At 47.6% G+C, this 16528-nt stretch overlaps 1 protein-coding gene across 1 annotated transcript; it reads right to left on the bottom strand.

The window, feature by feature from the left end:
- Positions 1 to 1809: 1809 nt before the first annotated feature.
- On the bottom strand, positions 1810 to 16482 carry DLST (dihydrolipoamide S-succinyltransferase). Its single transcript, XM_031593889.2, has 15 exons — positions 16335 to 16482; positions 12816 to 12849; positions 11768 to 11816; positions 10690 to 10745; positions 10259 to 10333; positions 9819 to 9874; positions 9039 to 9150; positions 8426 to 8581; positions 8077 to 8162; positions 7308 to 7405; positions 5335 to 5465; positions 4699 to 4772; positions 3783 to 3866; positions 3099 to 3266; positions 1810 to 2609 (listed from the first exon to the last, which is right to left on the bottom strand). The coding sequence occupies exons 1-15, from the start codon at positions 16401 to 16403 to the stop codon at positions 2475 to 2477; spliced, it is 1383 nt and encodes a 460-aa protein (XP_031449749.2). The 5' UTR covers positions 16404 to 16482; the 3' UTR covers positions 1810 to 2474.
- Between the last annotated feature and the right edge of the window lie 46 nt (positions 16483 to 16528).

Below are 16528 nucleotides of genomic sequence, written 5' to 3'. Positions count from 1 at the left end.
TGTACTTCTGATCCTCCTCTCCTAGTAACCTCCCACTGCCCAAGCTTCCCCAGTACTAACGAGCTCCTGACAGCAGTGAAGCACTGCTGCGGCTGCTGGTTCCGACTCTGGCTGTCAGAACCCCGCTCCTCGCCCAGCCCCTCTCATCTTGGCTCCTGGGCAGTAGCAGCAGGACTGCCAGCAGAGGGGAGCAGAGTCCAGGAGGAGCTGAGCTCCTGCTGCAGCGACGCGGCTGTAGTGCTGCGTGCGAGGTTCAGCCTGGCACCTATACCCCAGCACCCTTGCCACGCAGCACCCTCGCTGTCACCCAGCAAGGTCACAGAAAACGAAGCTCCAAGCACAGCAGCTGCTTGAGCCTCCTACAGCAAGCTGCAGCAAGGCAGACTCGATCAACTAGGTTGCCCTGCTGGATTGGTGTAAGAGCCTGTGTGTGCAAATGCCACACTCTAAACGGAATACAGGCATTGCTCCCCAGCCTCACGTACACAGGTGCATGGGTGTATTCTGAAGGTGCATGGTTGCTGGGTACCAGAAGCATTTTTTAAATCAGAACCTTTTCTTTCACTCCATTTATTTTTGAAACAGCAGCTGCCCACACTGCTCTTCTCATAGCATAGGGTTTGGGTTTTTTTCCCCCCCTTCTCTCCTAACCTATCTCAGTCAGGCACAAAGGAAAGCTGATGCCACGCATCTATTTCTCCTGAGCTGCCAGGAAGCAGTAGAAACAAGTACTAGAAAATTCTTTCATCAACATTGCAGCTGTGTGCAATAGTTTTCTCTCAGAAGAGGTTGCCTTTACTCATAACTGATAAAGGCAAACCATTCTCTGAAGCTTATGTCAGAGATGGGAAAACCCTACCACAATCCAGGAATGGTTTCTTAATGTTCCAAGACAGACAGCTCCTTGGAGAAATGCCCTCAGTGCCCGTAACGGGAGACAGCTTTCAGTTTACATTTCTTGTCTCTGCAACCATTAATATCCTTTTTCTCCCTTTCACAATTTACAACCCCTGTTCTTCCAGGGAAAACTAATCTGGCTCCAGAACCATACTGAGAGCTTTTCCTGATTCTTGCTCTTGGCCATCACACCACTTAGAAAATGCTGGGATTTCTTTGCTGTTGATAGACAAAGAAATATGGAAAAAGATGCTTTGCAGCCCCAGAATCTCATATTTTCTGGTAAGAGACAGTTCTACGCCAGAAGATTTGAGAACAGGAGAATTCAGAGCCAGAGAAACTTCCATTTACTATCACCAGGGAAAGACCCAGCTCTAGTTCCCTTTCTCTCACTCCCAGACAACAGGCTGCTCATGCTGTGCTACCGAGGCTGCCAATGCCCAAGGCCTCTCTCAGGAACTACCTCCCCAAACACAGCCCACCTTGCAGTTGTTGACCAGTTTTATTTCATTTAAAATCCGCTGTGTTAAATATTTTAGTTACAAGTTCTGTGTAGAGGGTAAGAGTAATAGACTCTGCAGGCACTAGCAACCCCCTCACTTCCCAGTACATGTGTGCGCTATCAGATTAAGGACTGTCCCCCCTCCCCCCAAAACCAGCAGCCTTGGGCTGGGATATACATTACACTTGCAGACCAGCCCCCCACCCCCCCCACCCCCAGCTCTTTGCTGGTAGCAGGCCAAGCCCTCACACGCAGACCCATCCATCAGTATGCTGTGATTCAAGGACAGCTGCTGGGAGCTGTTTCTTAGCCTAGTGTCGGGCATGTCATGGTGAAAGGGTGGCCTCCCATCCCCAGGAACAGTGCTACCTCCACAGAGATCATGGGCTCTGCCCACCTGGCCAGGAACATTCATGTCTCAGTGGCCAGGCTAGAGAGAGACAAATGATCTCCAAGGAAAAGCAGGGGAGATGCAACCACTGCATTCCAGTCCGTGGAGGGAGTGTAATTAGAGCACTGCCAGGGGCACAACACCTACCTCAGCACTGCTCTGATCAAAAACTCTGCTGCAATTGGCCTGGGGCAACCCAGGCTGCCCTTGCAAGGCAGATGAGCGTGACATATTTTCAAGCAAAACGGGGACAGAACAGTAGCCTTTCCTCAACCTCCCCTCCCAGAACCTCAGTGCTAGGAAATAAAGCTGAACCCACCTTGGAGTGGCAGGAAAGGGTACCCTAGCACAGCAGCAGCAAGCACTTTCCAGTGGTATTGGACAAGCTAGAGGTGAGAGTTTGGTGCCGTGAGGGAGAGGATGCCACACAGATGGCTCCAAAAAGGCAGTGCCATTCAGTGGTTGGCCCACTGCATGGCAATCCTAGTGAGAGACTGAACCATCCATTAAACAGAACAGGAAAGGAGGTAGGAGCTATCCTCCCAGTTCCCTCTGGGACATCTCTGATCTCAGGGGTGGGAGGGAGACTGGAATGACCCCAGCCAGTCCCTGAATGCCCTGCGTTGCGCCCCTGCTGGTGCTGCATCTATGCCCTGGGTGGGTTGTGTGGGGGGTGTGGCTGCTCTACAGGTCGAGCAGCAGCACGCGGGGATCCTCCACCGCTGCCTTGATCTTGCGCAGGAAAGTCACTGCCTCTCTGCCATCAATCAGCCGGTGATCGTAGGTCAGTGCCACGTACATCATGGGCCGGATCTCGATCTGAAGGGAGAGAACAAGATGGGTATTAGTGAGCTCAGCCCTACCGCCTGCAGGATACCCTCCTCTCAATCTAGGGAAGACCTGGCATTCTCCTGTCCTGAATGAGGGGATCGGAACACCGCATGGCAGAATTCACAGCCATTCATTCAACCGGGGTACCAGCACTAGCTTGGTCTGCACTGCACAACCCTCGGTCCCTTCTCTGGAGCTGCTCTCTATCACAGAGACTACAGCTCCTTCCTCCTTTCCACACCCTAGCAGGTTATTCAGCTGCGACCGTTTCGAATCGGGCAAGGCTCTCTGCACATCTCAGGCAAGTACCAGTGCCTGCAAAGTTGCCCTTTCATCTTTTAGTCTCTGTTCCCCCTTCACAATGAAACCTTTCAGAAGACAACATCACCCTCCCTAGAAACAGCATACCGGGCATGATCCTCATCCCACAGAGCACTCCCCTCTACTCATTGAAACCTCCTGTGCAGCTCCACCTACCTTGCCTCCCACAGCCACAGGCCTGTCAATGATGGCATGCATGCCTAAGATAGCAGATTGTGGTGGGTTGATGATAGGTGTCCCAAAGAGTGACCCAAAAACCCCTCCATTGCTGATTGTGAAAGTGCCACCATCCATGTCTTCAATAGCCAGTTCATTCTTCCGTGCCTAGAGGAAAGGTAAGGTCTCAGAAAGCCACTCAGACCACAAATGACAAAGGACAAGGGTTTGAATGTTCACCCTCTCAACAAATGCTGATGGCCAGAGCTTCACTTATTTATTTGTTCAACTGAAAACCAGCATCAATTACTTGAAAACACATTCTATTTTAAGACTTGAATATTTGCTGTCTTTGGGGAAGGATTTTTTTGCCTTTGATTCCAAATCCTGCTTGTGCAGGAAACAGATAAGAGGGACTTATCCCAAGGCAGTTCAGCCTTGCCTCTAAAAGGAATGGTGAAGACACACCATACAACTAATACATAGTGGGAAGTCTTCTGGAAGGGCAACAAGTAGATAGATCTGTCCTGTAAGGCATGGGCACAGCTACAGCTGTAACTGGATCGTTCCCTACATAACTCAGTGTGTTAGAGTTCAGAAACGACGCCACAAGGGGACCAAATCAATTCATGTCTATCCAGCACCCTCCTAATCTTTTTCAAAAACACCCCCAGCTTTTCTTACCTTTTCCCCCAACTCATAGATAGCTCGCTCTATGTCAGCAAAGTTCATATTTTCTACATTCCTAACGACAGGGACCACAAGACCCTAGGAAGAAGCAAAGTGCACAGTCAGCAAATTAATGGCAGTGACAAGTAAATAACCGCTATTGGGCAGAAGCCTGGCCCAACCCAGCACCACTACTGCCTCCTGCTCAGCCCACAGCAGGTGGTTGGCACAGCTGCCTCACATTCTGCCAGCCTGCCAGAAAACCTGGCATGGCACCCAAAAACCCTGTACAGTGAATGAAACATCGTCTTCGCCTATAAACCCATCATATAAAATCAGCCAGGACTGTCAGTATCCCCAGGCCACACCCACCATAGTGAGTGAGGCACTAGGCAGCTGTCATCTCTTTCTCTGTGAGAAGCACAGAGTCCCTGCATGTGGGAGCTCCCCTAGACTTTGAGAGCAATGACAGAATTTCAGTCCTAGCCAAACCTCTGTCTTACAATGGAAAGAACTAATTCAGCACGTGTTCCATCCCATACTCTCTCTTCTGCAAGAACATCTGTTTTGAGCAGGAATATGATTTAAAGAAATTGTGGGACAAAACAGCAGAGTTAGTCAGAACATACAAAGCTTTTATTGTCCATACTGTATTCTCACAAGTGCAAGAAAAACAGGTTTCCCTAACTTGGCCCTGCTCAACCACCACCAAGATCTTTATTGACCCTGTTACTACACATTTAAGCACAGTGGCAAAATGTTCTTTATCCTTCCCAAAACCCACCTTAGCAGTCCACAATACATCAGATGTCCCATCTAGATAAGCAGTCCCATCAGTAAGATTCTGCTGCAAGCTGTGTTGGCTCAAAGCATATAACCATCCCAGACCCAAGGCTACAGGAACCATGGCCAAAGCACCTAAGGTACCTACCCGGGGAGTTGCTACAGCTACACTGATGTCCACATAGTCCCTGTACACAATCTCTTTGGTCGTGTCATCAATTACTAAAAGAAAAAAAAAAAAGAAAGAAAAAACCACGTTACACATGCAGTACCCAAAAATCAAAAGCTCAACAGGTCAGAAATAGCCACAAATCATAACAACTTGCTCAACTATAGAAAGCGAGTCCTCACTGCTTCTGTGGGAGAAGTATCAGGATATACAGAAAGGAACCATAGTACATAGAGGTCAGTGCCACTCAGACATTGCCTGTATTATTCTCCTCCTCTGGGTTTGAGCAAACACCTGACTGCATCCACCATGAACTGCACTGCACCTACAGCAACTACACCAAGCAGCAGGCTCAGCTTCCTTTGGGCTAAGACATCTAGCACTCACACCCCCAGCCCCCCTTGCTAATAGGACACTTGGCAACACATACTTTACCTACGTAAGTGGCATTAGCAAAATCAGCAATAGCCTGAAGGACTTTGTCCTCTCTTCACCTTATATTTGACTTGCTTATCCATGCCAACAGCCCTGCCTTGGACTGGGCCACCTGCTTTTGCCCACTCTGGCACATTCATTGGTAAGATGTGCAACTCAACAGTGGGGGTCACCACTCACCTGCATTCACAACAGGCTGGTCCTGCAGAGCAAAAGCTGAAGCTTTCACAAAAGCTGACATGAAACCTAATTTCAAGTTGTGCTTTTTCAGGAAAGGATCCTTGTGTACAGCTCTCATCTCCCGGATGTTGCTACAAAACATGTTACAACAGTGGTCAGCAGGGAGTCCAAGAAAATGCCATTTCCTCACTTTGTAACAGACCTCAGTGCCATCCCAAGAACCGCAAACTTGCACTACCAACTGGCAAACTTCCAGCATCCTGAGAAATCCTTTAAATGCCATAGATGAAATGGGCTGATGGTTGCTCCAAAGCCCCTGCCAAAAGATCTAACAGGAACTGCTCCTGGACCCTAAACTCAACAGGATAGGTTTACAAGGCTTGTGCTGCCAGGCACAAAAGCAAGATGTGGCATGGTATATGTTCTGCTTAGACCTGATAAAGCTGCAAATACTTCTGCAGAAACTCTGGAGCTACCACTGATACGAAGTGTGGCACTGCAGAAAGCAAATCCAGATGCATCTGGGCTGACCCTGAAAGAATGAAAAACACAGAAAAAAATGCCAAGAGAAGAAAAAGATGCAGGTAATGATAGAGCTAAAAGACTTCAACCATTGCACAAGCCCAGCAACAGCCAGTGCAATGACATCTCTGAACCCCACTCAAATTTTGGGAATTGAATGAATACGAAAGAATTCTTCCTAGATGTTATGAAGCCAAGTGTCAGCTCTGCCATGGTCTTCAAGCAGGTAAGTCCTGTTCCCTCCCTGCTTATGTTTATCAGAGCTGAGAATGTTTACAAAAAGTAAATGAGCTCTGCCTATTCTAGGCTAATACAGATGCTGTGGAATTGCTTGGTTCATCTCTCCTGATTCCAGAGACCTTAAGCCTTTGAAGAGATGGTGTCAGCAAGGGGCAGGGGTCTCTGCGGTTTAGAGTGTTTGTTTTCCTGCACCTAACCTTGTTTAGGGCTAGGATTACTGCCCAAAGACATTAGTGCCTCCCAAGACACAAGGACTGCAGCAATGAGGACAAGGTTTGCTATGAAAGTGACTCATTATGGCTTACTCCTTTCAGATGCTGACCCCCAACGGGAAGCAGGAGGCCCAAGCTCAGACCCTCATGAGTCGTCAGCACAGCAATCAATCCAAACCAGATTACCTGATGCAATGAGAGCCCGAGGCCAGCGTAAAGCGACACCTCAATGAACCTGAGAGGAGATAACACTGAAGCACTTCCCCTCCAATCAAGACTATTTTGCCAACCTTATTGTTCTGAGACCCAAATATTTACATGTTTTGTCTTAAGGAGTGGAATAGGATTTCAAAAGGCAATTTGATTTGGGCACAATTTCCCCCTAATGCACTGTAACATAAGCTGCCCACCCTCCAAAGCCATTAGAGCGATCAGTCCATGCAAGCACTTGAGTAAGAAGACCCCCACCTGCCAAGAGGGGAGGGAGAAGGACCTTGGTCTGTGTCTGGAAAGCTGAACCATCTGACAGTAAGGGCTGCAGACCTGTGCAATGCTCATTTGAGAAGCTGATGAGCTCTGGGGAACTACCTCATGGGTGGCCAAATATGCCTACCTCCAAAAGCAGTAACCTGGCAGGTGCTTTTGGTGTCTCCTAACAGCCACTGTCCAGTTGACAGCATTCACTCATGCTCATCTGATCACCATCAACTAGTCCTCCACTACAAACCACATAGATGAGGAATTGGGCTGCCCCTTTAACAAGTAATAGATGACTCCGGAGGAATGAAAGTCCAACAGGAAGCTATGCACCCCTCCTGCTGCAACACCAGCATAGCTCTGATGAAAATGCATGGGTCGGGGAAACTCTAAGGAAGAGGTGCCAGAAGACACTGTTAGTCTTTCCAAATGCAATCAGCACAGACTCAGCTGCTATTTAAAGATGACTGCCTTCACGTATTTCTACTAGCACAGGTTAAAAACAACAGGTCTGCTCCTCACCTCATATCGATCTCATTGAAAGTGGTCAGCATGGCACAAGTGTTCTGAGCCTCCTTCAGCCGCTGGGCAATACGCTGACGCATCCTATTCATTTTCACCTGAAAATGAAAGAGAGATAAGCAAAAGCTGCCTCAAGTTCATGCAAGAGGCAAAACACACAAGAAACAAAAAAGGCCCTTCCTGCTATCTGGTTGACCAGTAAAATGGCTGAGGTTTTCACCTCAGGTCTCCTTGAAGGAGGAGCACAGCAAGCTGAGAAGTCGGTCGCCCAGCTTGACTAAAAGTTCATTTGAAATGCAGAATTGAAATGCATCATGCTAGAACTGCTCCTGACCTGTGCGTTTCTCAGAAATGCCAAGTACAGTCAGATTTCCAGCATAAGGCTAGTATAAGAGCAGCAAAACAGCTGAGAAAGCAGACTGCTCCATCAAGTTTTCTTAAGAAGGTACAAGGTAGCTGTAGCACCCTCAAGCCCTTTGCTGAGGGCTTGTGCACAGACCAGGCAGATCACGTGGAGCTGTCTGTGCTCAGTCAGCAGAGCTGAGGACAAGACTTTTGCCTAGAAAAGACCAACATGAGATCAGACCTGGCTCTCTTCATGCCACTTCCAAGTTGTCATCTCATGTAAAGCATTTCCCAATCTGTCACAACCCTGGCAAGCTGGGTGTGAACAGATAGATATAGATCCATTCAGCAAGTTCACAGGTTATGCCAAAACAAGTCATCACCCAGCAAAAGAACCAGGAAGGCCCCTATTCCCACAGCTTACCCTATGCTCAGATCTGGCACCTTTGCTGGGCACTGCCTCCCCAGGAGGGGCTGCCACTGGAGCTGCAGCCGGCTTCACTGCAGACACTGAGGAGTAAAGAAGACGTCAGTCAAAAAGAAAAACCAAGGGCTGAGGGCAATGCCCTGAGAGACAGAAGGCCTGTTTGAGCCACTTGCTTAGGGTGCCTAAGCAGCCTGGGCAGCTGGGCAGACTGAGGCACAGCTGAGTTCTCCAGACAGGTGTATGCAGGGAGGCCTCCACTATATGTGCCAGCTTGTTGGCTTTAACCTTACCAACACTCCCCATGGAAAAAAGGCTTTAAAATAAGAGAAAGTGGCTCTTGCCTCACCTGGTTTGCTGTCAATGGGCTGAGCTGACACAGGTGGCACTGGTGGCATTGTAGTGGGAATTGGTGCTGCAGCAGGAGGAGGAGCTGCAGCTACAGGTTCAGGTGCTGTAGGAGGAGGAGGAGGGGCTGCTGCTGGTTTGGCCTTGGCAGGAGCAGCTAAAAGAAAAGGAAGAACAATTACTATAAGAGGAACCACAGCTTCTACTGCCAGGGATCTCTGATTCCAACCATCCTGATAGAAGCTAATCCTCTAGCAGATTGCCTTTATGTACTCTACACTAATAAACTGATAGGAGCCACCCCACATAGATCCCATGGTACTTTATCTCATCAACACCCTAGATCTCCTCACTGTGCAGAAGACTGGATACTAAAGACGGGAGAAAAGAGATATGTTAGGGGAATTTTCAGATAATTTTCGCTTAGTACTGCAGTCTCCTCCAGAAAAAGTAAAAGGCAAGTTAGAACAAGTAAAAGGCAAGTTTCCCTCTCAGAAAGACTGCAATTATGGTTGTTATTTTATTATTTTTTTTTCAGCACGTCATTGTCTTCAGAAAAAAACAAAAAACTGGCTGAAACGGGAAGGTAAGTGCAAGTTAAACCCCGAACTTACCTCCAGTTTTCCTGAGTTTGAACAGAGGTGTCCCCCCTTCCACTTTGCCACCATCAGGTACCAAAAGGGCTTCAATCACACCAGCTGCTGGAGCTGGAACTTGCACTGATGTCTGTAAAAAGGAAAGTCTTTAAATTCTCCCAAATACTGAATGAGGAATGAGTCCCCAAGCAAAAATGCCAATAGGCACATGCATTGTAGTCTGGCACAGAGAGCAGTTCTGTTCTGCACCATTTCCACCAGTTTGCATGCCCTCCAGCGGGGTTTTGTGCCCACACTTAGAAGTGTGGGAGATGCTGGCAGTAGATCATATAGTCTGATCTTCCTGCTTCAAGGTACAATGCAGAACTGACCTACTGCCAGCATCTTCCTGACAACCACACCGGAAAAAGAACTTGGTAGGGAGTTTCAGCACAAACTTCAAAGCCTAAGAGTATTTTAAGGGGTGAGTAAACTTAATGGCTAAGTTTAAGATAGCCTGAAGATACCAAATTGCTCTGCATATTTTTCCTGTTTAAACACAAACAGGTTTCCAAGCTTAGAGCACCCTAACAGGACGGAGTGAAATTGCAGTTCCTACAAACATCAGCTCCACTGATGCTTAATCAATGAGGAAGGAAGGAATTATCAAGCAACTTCCACGTAAGGTACAGCCTGCTTTCATAGTAAATGAGAAAGTGAGCAAGAGAGACAGGCAGGATGTGCAGGCTCAGCTGGAGAGGAGCCATACAAGGTATTCACTAGAGAACCAGAAAAAGTTTTGGTCCAGAGAACTCCTACCTTGTCTGTTTCAATCTCACACACCACTTCATCTTCTGCCACTGTGTCTCCAACAGCTGAATGATAGATATGAAGACCACTGTGAGGAAGGAGGTGTGCTCCAGCCTCCCCTCTTAACCCACAGCAGTTTCCCACTAACCCAGAATTTTCTCACCCCAATTTTCCACATGTTCTAAAGAAAAGTCTTTAGAAACTATCTACCGCATAGAATCCAATTCCAATTTAAACATCTCTCTTCATTCAACATTACTCAGGACAGAGGAACTGAAGCAGTAATTGCAATCCTTACTCCGCAGGAGAACTGTAATTAATGTTAACTGCCTTGTTTGTCACAGAATGAAGAATATAAAACCGTCAGCCAGTTAACTACAGTCCACCCCCGAGCTGTCCAGTGCAGAAGAAATGGTACTGAGAATTGCAGGGAAGAGGCAACTATTTACCTTTCTCCCACCTGACATCTCCTTCTGTGACTGACTCTGCAAAAGCTGGGGTGTTCACTGTAACCACGTCATCCCCTGTGAGAGAGACAGACAGATAGACTTGAACGCATTCAGAGCTCAAAAGTTTTGGCACCTCTTCATTCTTGTCACCAGGACTCTAGGAGAGTGAGTGGACAAACACTCATCAAATGCTGAGCTTCTCCTTGTTTCAGTATTCATTAAGATTTGAACATGAGAGAAAATCTCATCTGATTGTAAGTCGTAAGTCACAATGTGACAGAAAAAGCAGACAAAATCTTTAGGGCTCAGTGCCCAACCAAGTGTGACAGCAATGAATTTAGATCAAGGGTGGAAAAGGCAGCTTCAGCTGTTGTTAGAACAGCAACAGGTAACATGAGAGTTGCCCCACTGACTCCTGCCTCTTTACTTACTATGTACTGCTGTGGTTCTGAAGTAACGGACAGTGAAGACACTGGAGCTATTTACTCTGCAAAGAGAAAGAAAATAAGATAGGAACACAGAATAAGAAGCAAGTTCATGTGGAAGCTGCCAGCACCAGTCTCAAGCTCAAAATTTGCTTGTTTAACTAATCTGAAGGCTGCTCAGCTGTTCAAATGTACTCCCACTTACCTGATCAAGGGGCAAAAATCCAACTAAGAAGCATGAAAAAAATTTAGTAGTGCTCTCAGAAATTCAGCGTGAAGTGACATCTACGGAATTTTAATTTACAGAGACATCCCAACATATCTGCTGTTCTACATACTGGAAAAAGGTTGACCTAGTCAGCCTACTGCACGCCTAAGATGTGATCACGGGAACCATTTTTTACCTCTAAAAAAAGTCTGAAGAGAAAACACCATAAAATAGCAATGGCAACACATCCAAGAGACAACTGTTTCCCTCCACCAGTCCTCTTCACAGGGAGCTGGCATAGATGTTTTTTATACCTGTGGATACTGTATTTGGAAACTTGAAGCAAATGTGCTTTAGCATTTCCTCTAATACAGGCTGCTTGGTGCAAGCAGACCAGTACATCAAGCTTTTATGGATGCACTCTTAAGGTTAAAAAGAAAAAAAAAAAGTATTTGTGGAAACGATGAGACTATCTCAGTAATGCAGACCTTGTTTGCATTATCAACATACGAACAAGAGGTCCCTGAGCTCACTTCTCCTGCAGGAGACCACCTCTTCATGTGTCCAACAGAAATCCTACTGGGAGGCTACCACAGAGCATTCACAATCATAAAAACAAAGGGAAGAAATTGATTAATTACTGTTCTCTTCATTCCTGCCCATCCTACCTTGACATCTGGTTCCAGACAGATCTTATTTTATTGAAACATGCCACAGTTCCTGACCTGCAAAAGCCAGAGAACCCATTTTTTTTTCTCTCTGCTCCTAGGATATGCACAAAGATTTTTTGACAGCTGACTTTATTCTGCCTTCCAGCTTCCAAATGTTATCACAGTTAGAGCCCCTACATATCACAGCTCTCCTATGGATACTTACATGAGCTTCCTGCTGTCGATGTAGGCCAGTCCCTGGCTGCCAGCCACACCTGTGAATGAGAATGGTGTTACCCACAGGAACATCACCCAGTTAAAACTTCAGTTGCTAGTGAGCTATCCCCACCAACACAAAGGGATTCCTAGCACGAAAAAGTGGCAATCCCCTAAGAGGTGTTTTCTAGAACTCTCACAATTGAAACAGTAAGGAGGAAAAATGCCTTGAAAATGGGGTGTAGGGCAGAGCAATGAGTCACTTCCATCCCTCTTCTCTCTTCACCCACAGACCCAAGAACAAGTCTGCTTCATAATTCAAAATGGGGAAGATACTTGCACAGCTTCTCAGGGTTTTCTAGGCACCAGTGACCCCTTGCCACACTGCTCACATGCCCTGACACAGCAATTTGTATTACTTACTGAACTCCTGTCCTTTGCCTCTTTCAGGGCACTGGGCCTATTTCCAGACTGATCTTAAAGAGAATCAGCATAGCAATTGTAGAACATAATTATCTCAATTACACAACACCAAAAAGAAGCATTTCTCCACTTGATCTTTAAGAAAGGTAATACAATATTGATACCATCCCCTACTGAAAAGCTAATAACACTGGAACTCTATAGCCAGGAAAGATAAGCAGATTTAACACATTTCTCAAAGCAGACTCAGAAGGAAATGATGTAATCCCATACAAAGGTAGCACAGCTCTGAGAAAATGCAGTTTAAACACCAGACGACTTCGTGGTCATATTCACTCTGACATTTCAGTTAACATTCACCCAGATTTTCCAAGCAGTTTATCAGAGAGCTGGTCTCTGCAACAGCAAATGTTTTAAGCATTACAATGCTTGAAATACAGCACAGCTGCTGAGAAATCTTTACCTCAGGTGGATGGATTGGGTGGCATTTACATTAGGCAAGAGAGGCACTCATATGGGAACATGTTTCTTCATTGTGTGATTGATAGAAATAACTCTCAATAAAACCAATTATCGACTTCCAGAACCAGCTCTGCCTAAGTAACTTGAAGTTAAATACAAAACATAAGACTTACCAGACAGAGAGCGCCTTGCCAGAGTACAGTTGCCCTGTCAGAGAGAAGAAGTGTCAGTACTGCAAAAAGGCAGACCCAACCTAGAGGGACTTTGGTTTTCCTAAGAGACCTGGACCAGAGAAGGGCTCCACCACTCCCACAGTCACAGAACCTAGCATTTAGCACCTATTTCTTGGTTGTTCAAGGCTATAGAGTCTTTGAACTTCAGAAGGTCAGAATTTCCCTCGACAGCCTAACTCCTTCTGCCTTCAGTGAACTGGGGACTCCACCTCCTTGTGACCTTTTGCTTCATACCCAGTAATCATTGACCACCTTTCACTGGCACCAAATCTGCAGATCTGGAGAACCAAAACATTCTTCACAAGCTATAGAAAAATACCACTATACTCACGACTAAAATGTGATTGACGATGGTTTAAACAGCTCAAATGTCCTAATCCAGCAGCAAATACAGGTAAAAATCAGATGTCATTCAGCACATCTGTTTCAGGATGGAGGTTTCTGTAGAAACTCCAACTTCAGTATCACCAGAGCAAGAAAAATGGGATACAGTTGAATACCAAAATACTTCTGGAGATGCACACCACAGACAGCAGAGAGGACCAAAGAGATATTTAATCTTGTGTCTTATCAGCTACAGGACTGAGTGGTGTAACACACTAAAATACATTTAACAAACACCTCACATCAAAACTATTAACGGTTCTGAAATTGGCCCCTTGGCAGTTCAATTATCCAAACTCAAGGATGGGTTTGGCTTCCCAGATATTAATGTGCAGTCAATTCAATTGTCTATGGGCAGCTCGACATGGCTGCAAATCAGCAGTGCTGAGGATGCACAGCCCAGCTGCTGTGCCAGCTGGAATCTGGCAGAGCCCATCAGCTGCAGCACCACTCCATGCAGCAGCCCGCCTTGGGCCCAACATCCTACAGAAGAGATTCAGCAAAACCAGCAGGGCATGTGGAGAAGGGAGAGAAAGGTGTAGCACCATCCTGAGTGCTACACTACTTAGACTCAGCCCAGCACTGCTAGCATAAATCCTGTTCATGCAGAGACAGTCCTAAGCCAGGATCACTAAGACAAACCTCCTGTTAACTCCATCTGGTTGTGTGCCTAAAGCACCATGATCCTCAGCACGTGCCAGCACCTGCACTGGTCAAATCCTCCTTAATTTCTGTAATGTCTCAGATAATACTGAAGTTAATCTCAAATAAAATATCAAGGAATATGAGCTCCCCTCTGTCCGTTAATGTTTTCCTGGGTACTCTATAAAGTTGTAAACGTAATCTGAGCATCCGAGCATGAGACAGTAACTCATTAAGAAAGAGTACAGAACCAGTGTAAGGGTCTTAGTATAAGGTTAAAAAAAAAAAGTTTAAAAAGTCTGTGCTAAAGTAAATGGCTGTGAGAAAACACATCTGCAGCTCTCTTCCAGGAGAAGCGCCAAGTCTGTGTGCTACAGTTGCTGCAAAATAAAGAAAAAATGGCATCGCTTTGCCCTAGGCAAGAAGTGAGAGAAGGCCTCAAACGGTCGGAGAAGCTGTAAAGAAGGACACTGAGAAAGACTCTGCCTTGTGTTCTGCAGAACTGCTGTGCACCCACCCCTAACCACACATGCACCCACCCCATGCCAGCACATGCAGCTCTGAGAGATGCCCAGTGGGCTTATTTCCCGATCCCTTTTTTCCTGAAGGAATCGCTGTGATTGTAGCTGTTCCTGAAATCACCTGGGTAAGCGTGCCATATGTCAGATCTTTGGTAAAACAGGAAAACTATAGATTTCACCAGCTGGTGTTAGCACTCCGGGTCAGTATAAAGCAGCACTGTTCCTTTGGAGAAACAAATCTTGTTCTAATTTGGTAGTGACTCACACAAGTGATTAAAACTTTCCCCCAGTTACACATGACTTCTCAGAATTGTTTTTACGCTGCTGTTATGTGAAAGTGACCCCATCACGTGGCATCTCAGGCCACACCTTAAAGGAGCTGTCACCTTCTAGCAGGTCACCACACACACCAATCAACTATAGCATATGTCTGCTAAGACAACAGCCCGCATACCTGCAAACCTCTTCTGCAGTGGTGAAAATGGGGAGCAGGTCGGGACAGGACCCCACTTCAACAGGAGCATGCAGCCCATTGCACACAGCCACAGTGAGAACCTAGTGCTGAGCAGCTCTGACAGCATCAATCATTTTGCCAGCCCCGGCTTCTGCAAAGCAATGTGGCTGCTGCTTTACTAGCAAGGATAGATGCAAAGCTACGCTGTATACAGAAAACCCACCGTGTGTCTTTAACACAATTATATATAGCACAGCAAGGCAGATGCAAAGATAGGAGAGAGATAACAATTCACAGTGGGTACGGGATACAGTTACTAAGACAACAGGCTGACAGCTCTTCTAGCATGTGGAGGGATCACTGAGGGAGGAAGTTCTTAATAAGCTCTTCCCCAAAGAAACACGAGGACTTCACCGCCAAAGTACGGATAACAGCTCCCCATCACATCATCCCTCTTCAGAACCTCCTGCTCCTCCTGGGACTGTCTTGGGTCACCCTTCAGCTGCTGCATCTGACTTGTCTGGACAGGAGCCTCAGTGGCACCTGCACGATTTCTACTTGATGTATGAACACAGACCCCTCCTTCTTCCCAAGCATTAAAACCAGCCGTCCCCTTCCTTCGCATGCTGCTTCCTGCTGACTTCACCATTCTTCCATTCAGCTAGACGGACACTTCTGAATTTTGCCCATGTCTGTTGTTTTCACTTCCCCCAGCAGAGACCTGCCACACTCCAGCATTCCTTTCCACAGTTCCCCCAAGCCCCACGTTATCCCCACATCAGTACTGACTCCCCACATCCCTACTCCAACAGATGTCAAGCTGCTACCACCACCTGCACCTCTCAGCTTACCGCTTTTCCTCCACCTCAAGCAGACTAACCACAACTTGCCGCCCACCTGCTGTTTAGCTGTGGCCTCTCTCCATGCAAACCGGTTTTGAAAAAGTCTGTATTCTCCATCTGCCTCTCCTCCCTGTCCTGCATAATCACACAGCACCATAACTGCTGATAAAAAAATAACTACTATTAAAATGCCACTTAAACAAGCACGGTAAGTAACGTGCCACCGCAAGTACACGAGCACGGTTAGGAACATAACCACACAACCCAGTTACAAACAGCTTACAGCGCGCCGCACACACGTGCGCGCGTGTATCCGTGCGCATAACGCCGGGCACAGCCAACAGCCCATCTGCAATTCCCGCACCAAAGAAGAAGGGACTCGCAGAGGGAAGAAGGGAAGAGCCGAGGCGAGCGGCGGAGCCGAGGGCTCCCTCGCAGTCACGGCGCCGGGACTCAACACCGTGGCCGCGCCACCCGCGGTGCTCCCGCCCCGGAGCGGCGGCGGGGCCGAGCCGGGCGCGTCCCGGTGTCCTTGGCGCCGCCGAGCCCGCTCGCCCAAGCGCCGCGGCCGCTCGCCCCTCGCCCCCCCCCGCGGACGGGCCGCGCCGGGCCGTACCTGCCGGAGGGCGCGCACCGAGCGGCCCAGCGCCCGGCCCAAGCAGCGCGACCGCCACAGCAGCAGCATCGCGGCGGCGGCGGGAGGAGCTGGAGGGCGGACACCGGAAGCAGGCCCGGCGCGAGCCGGAAGTGCGCAAGGCCGCACCAAGCGCTCCGGCGGGGGGAGCGGGGTGTGGCGGGCGGCCGGGGGCT

Source organism: Phasianus colchicus, chromosome 5, assembly GCF_987193195.1.
Source record: "Phasianus colchicus chromosome 5, bPhaCol1.hap1.1, whole genome shotgun sequence".
NCBI classification, from domain to species: Eukaryota; Metazoa; Chordata; class Aves; order Galliformes; family Phasianidae; genus Phasianus; species Phasianus colchicus.
The sequence above is the reverse complement of the archived record's forward strand: the minus strand, read 5'-3'. Positions and strand labels throughout refer to the sequence as shown.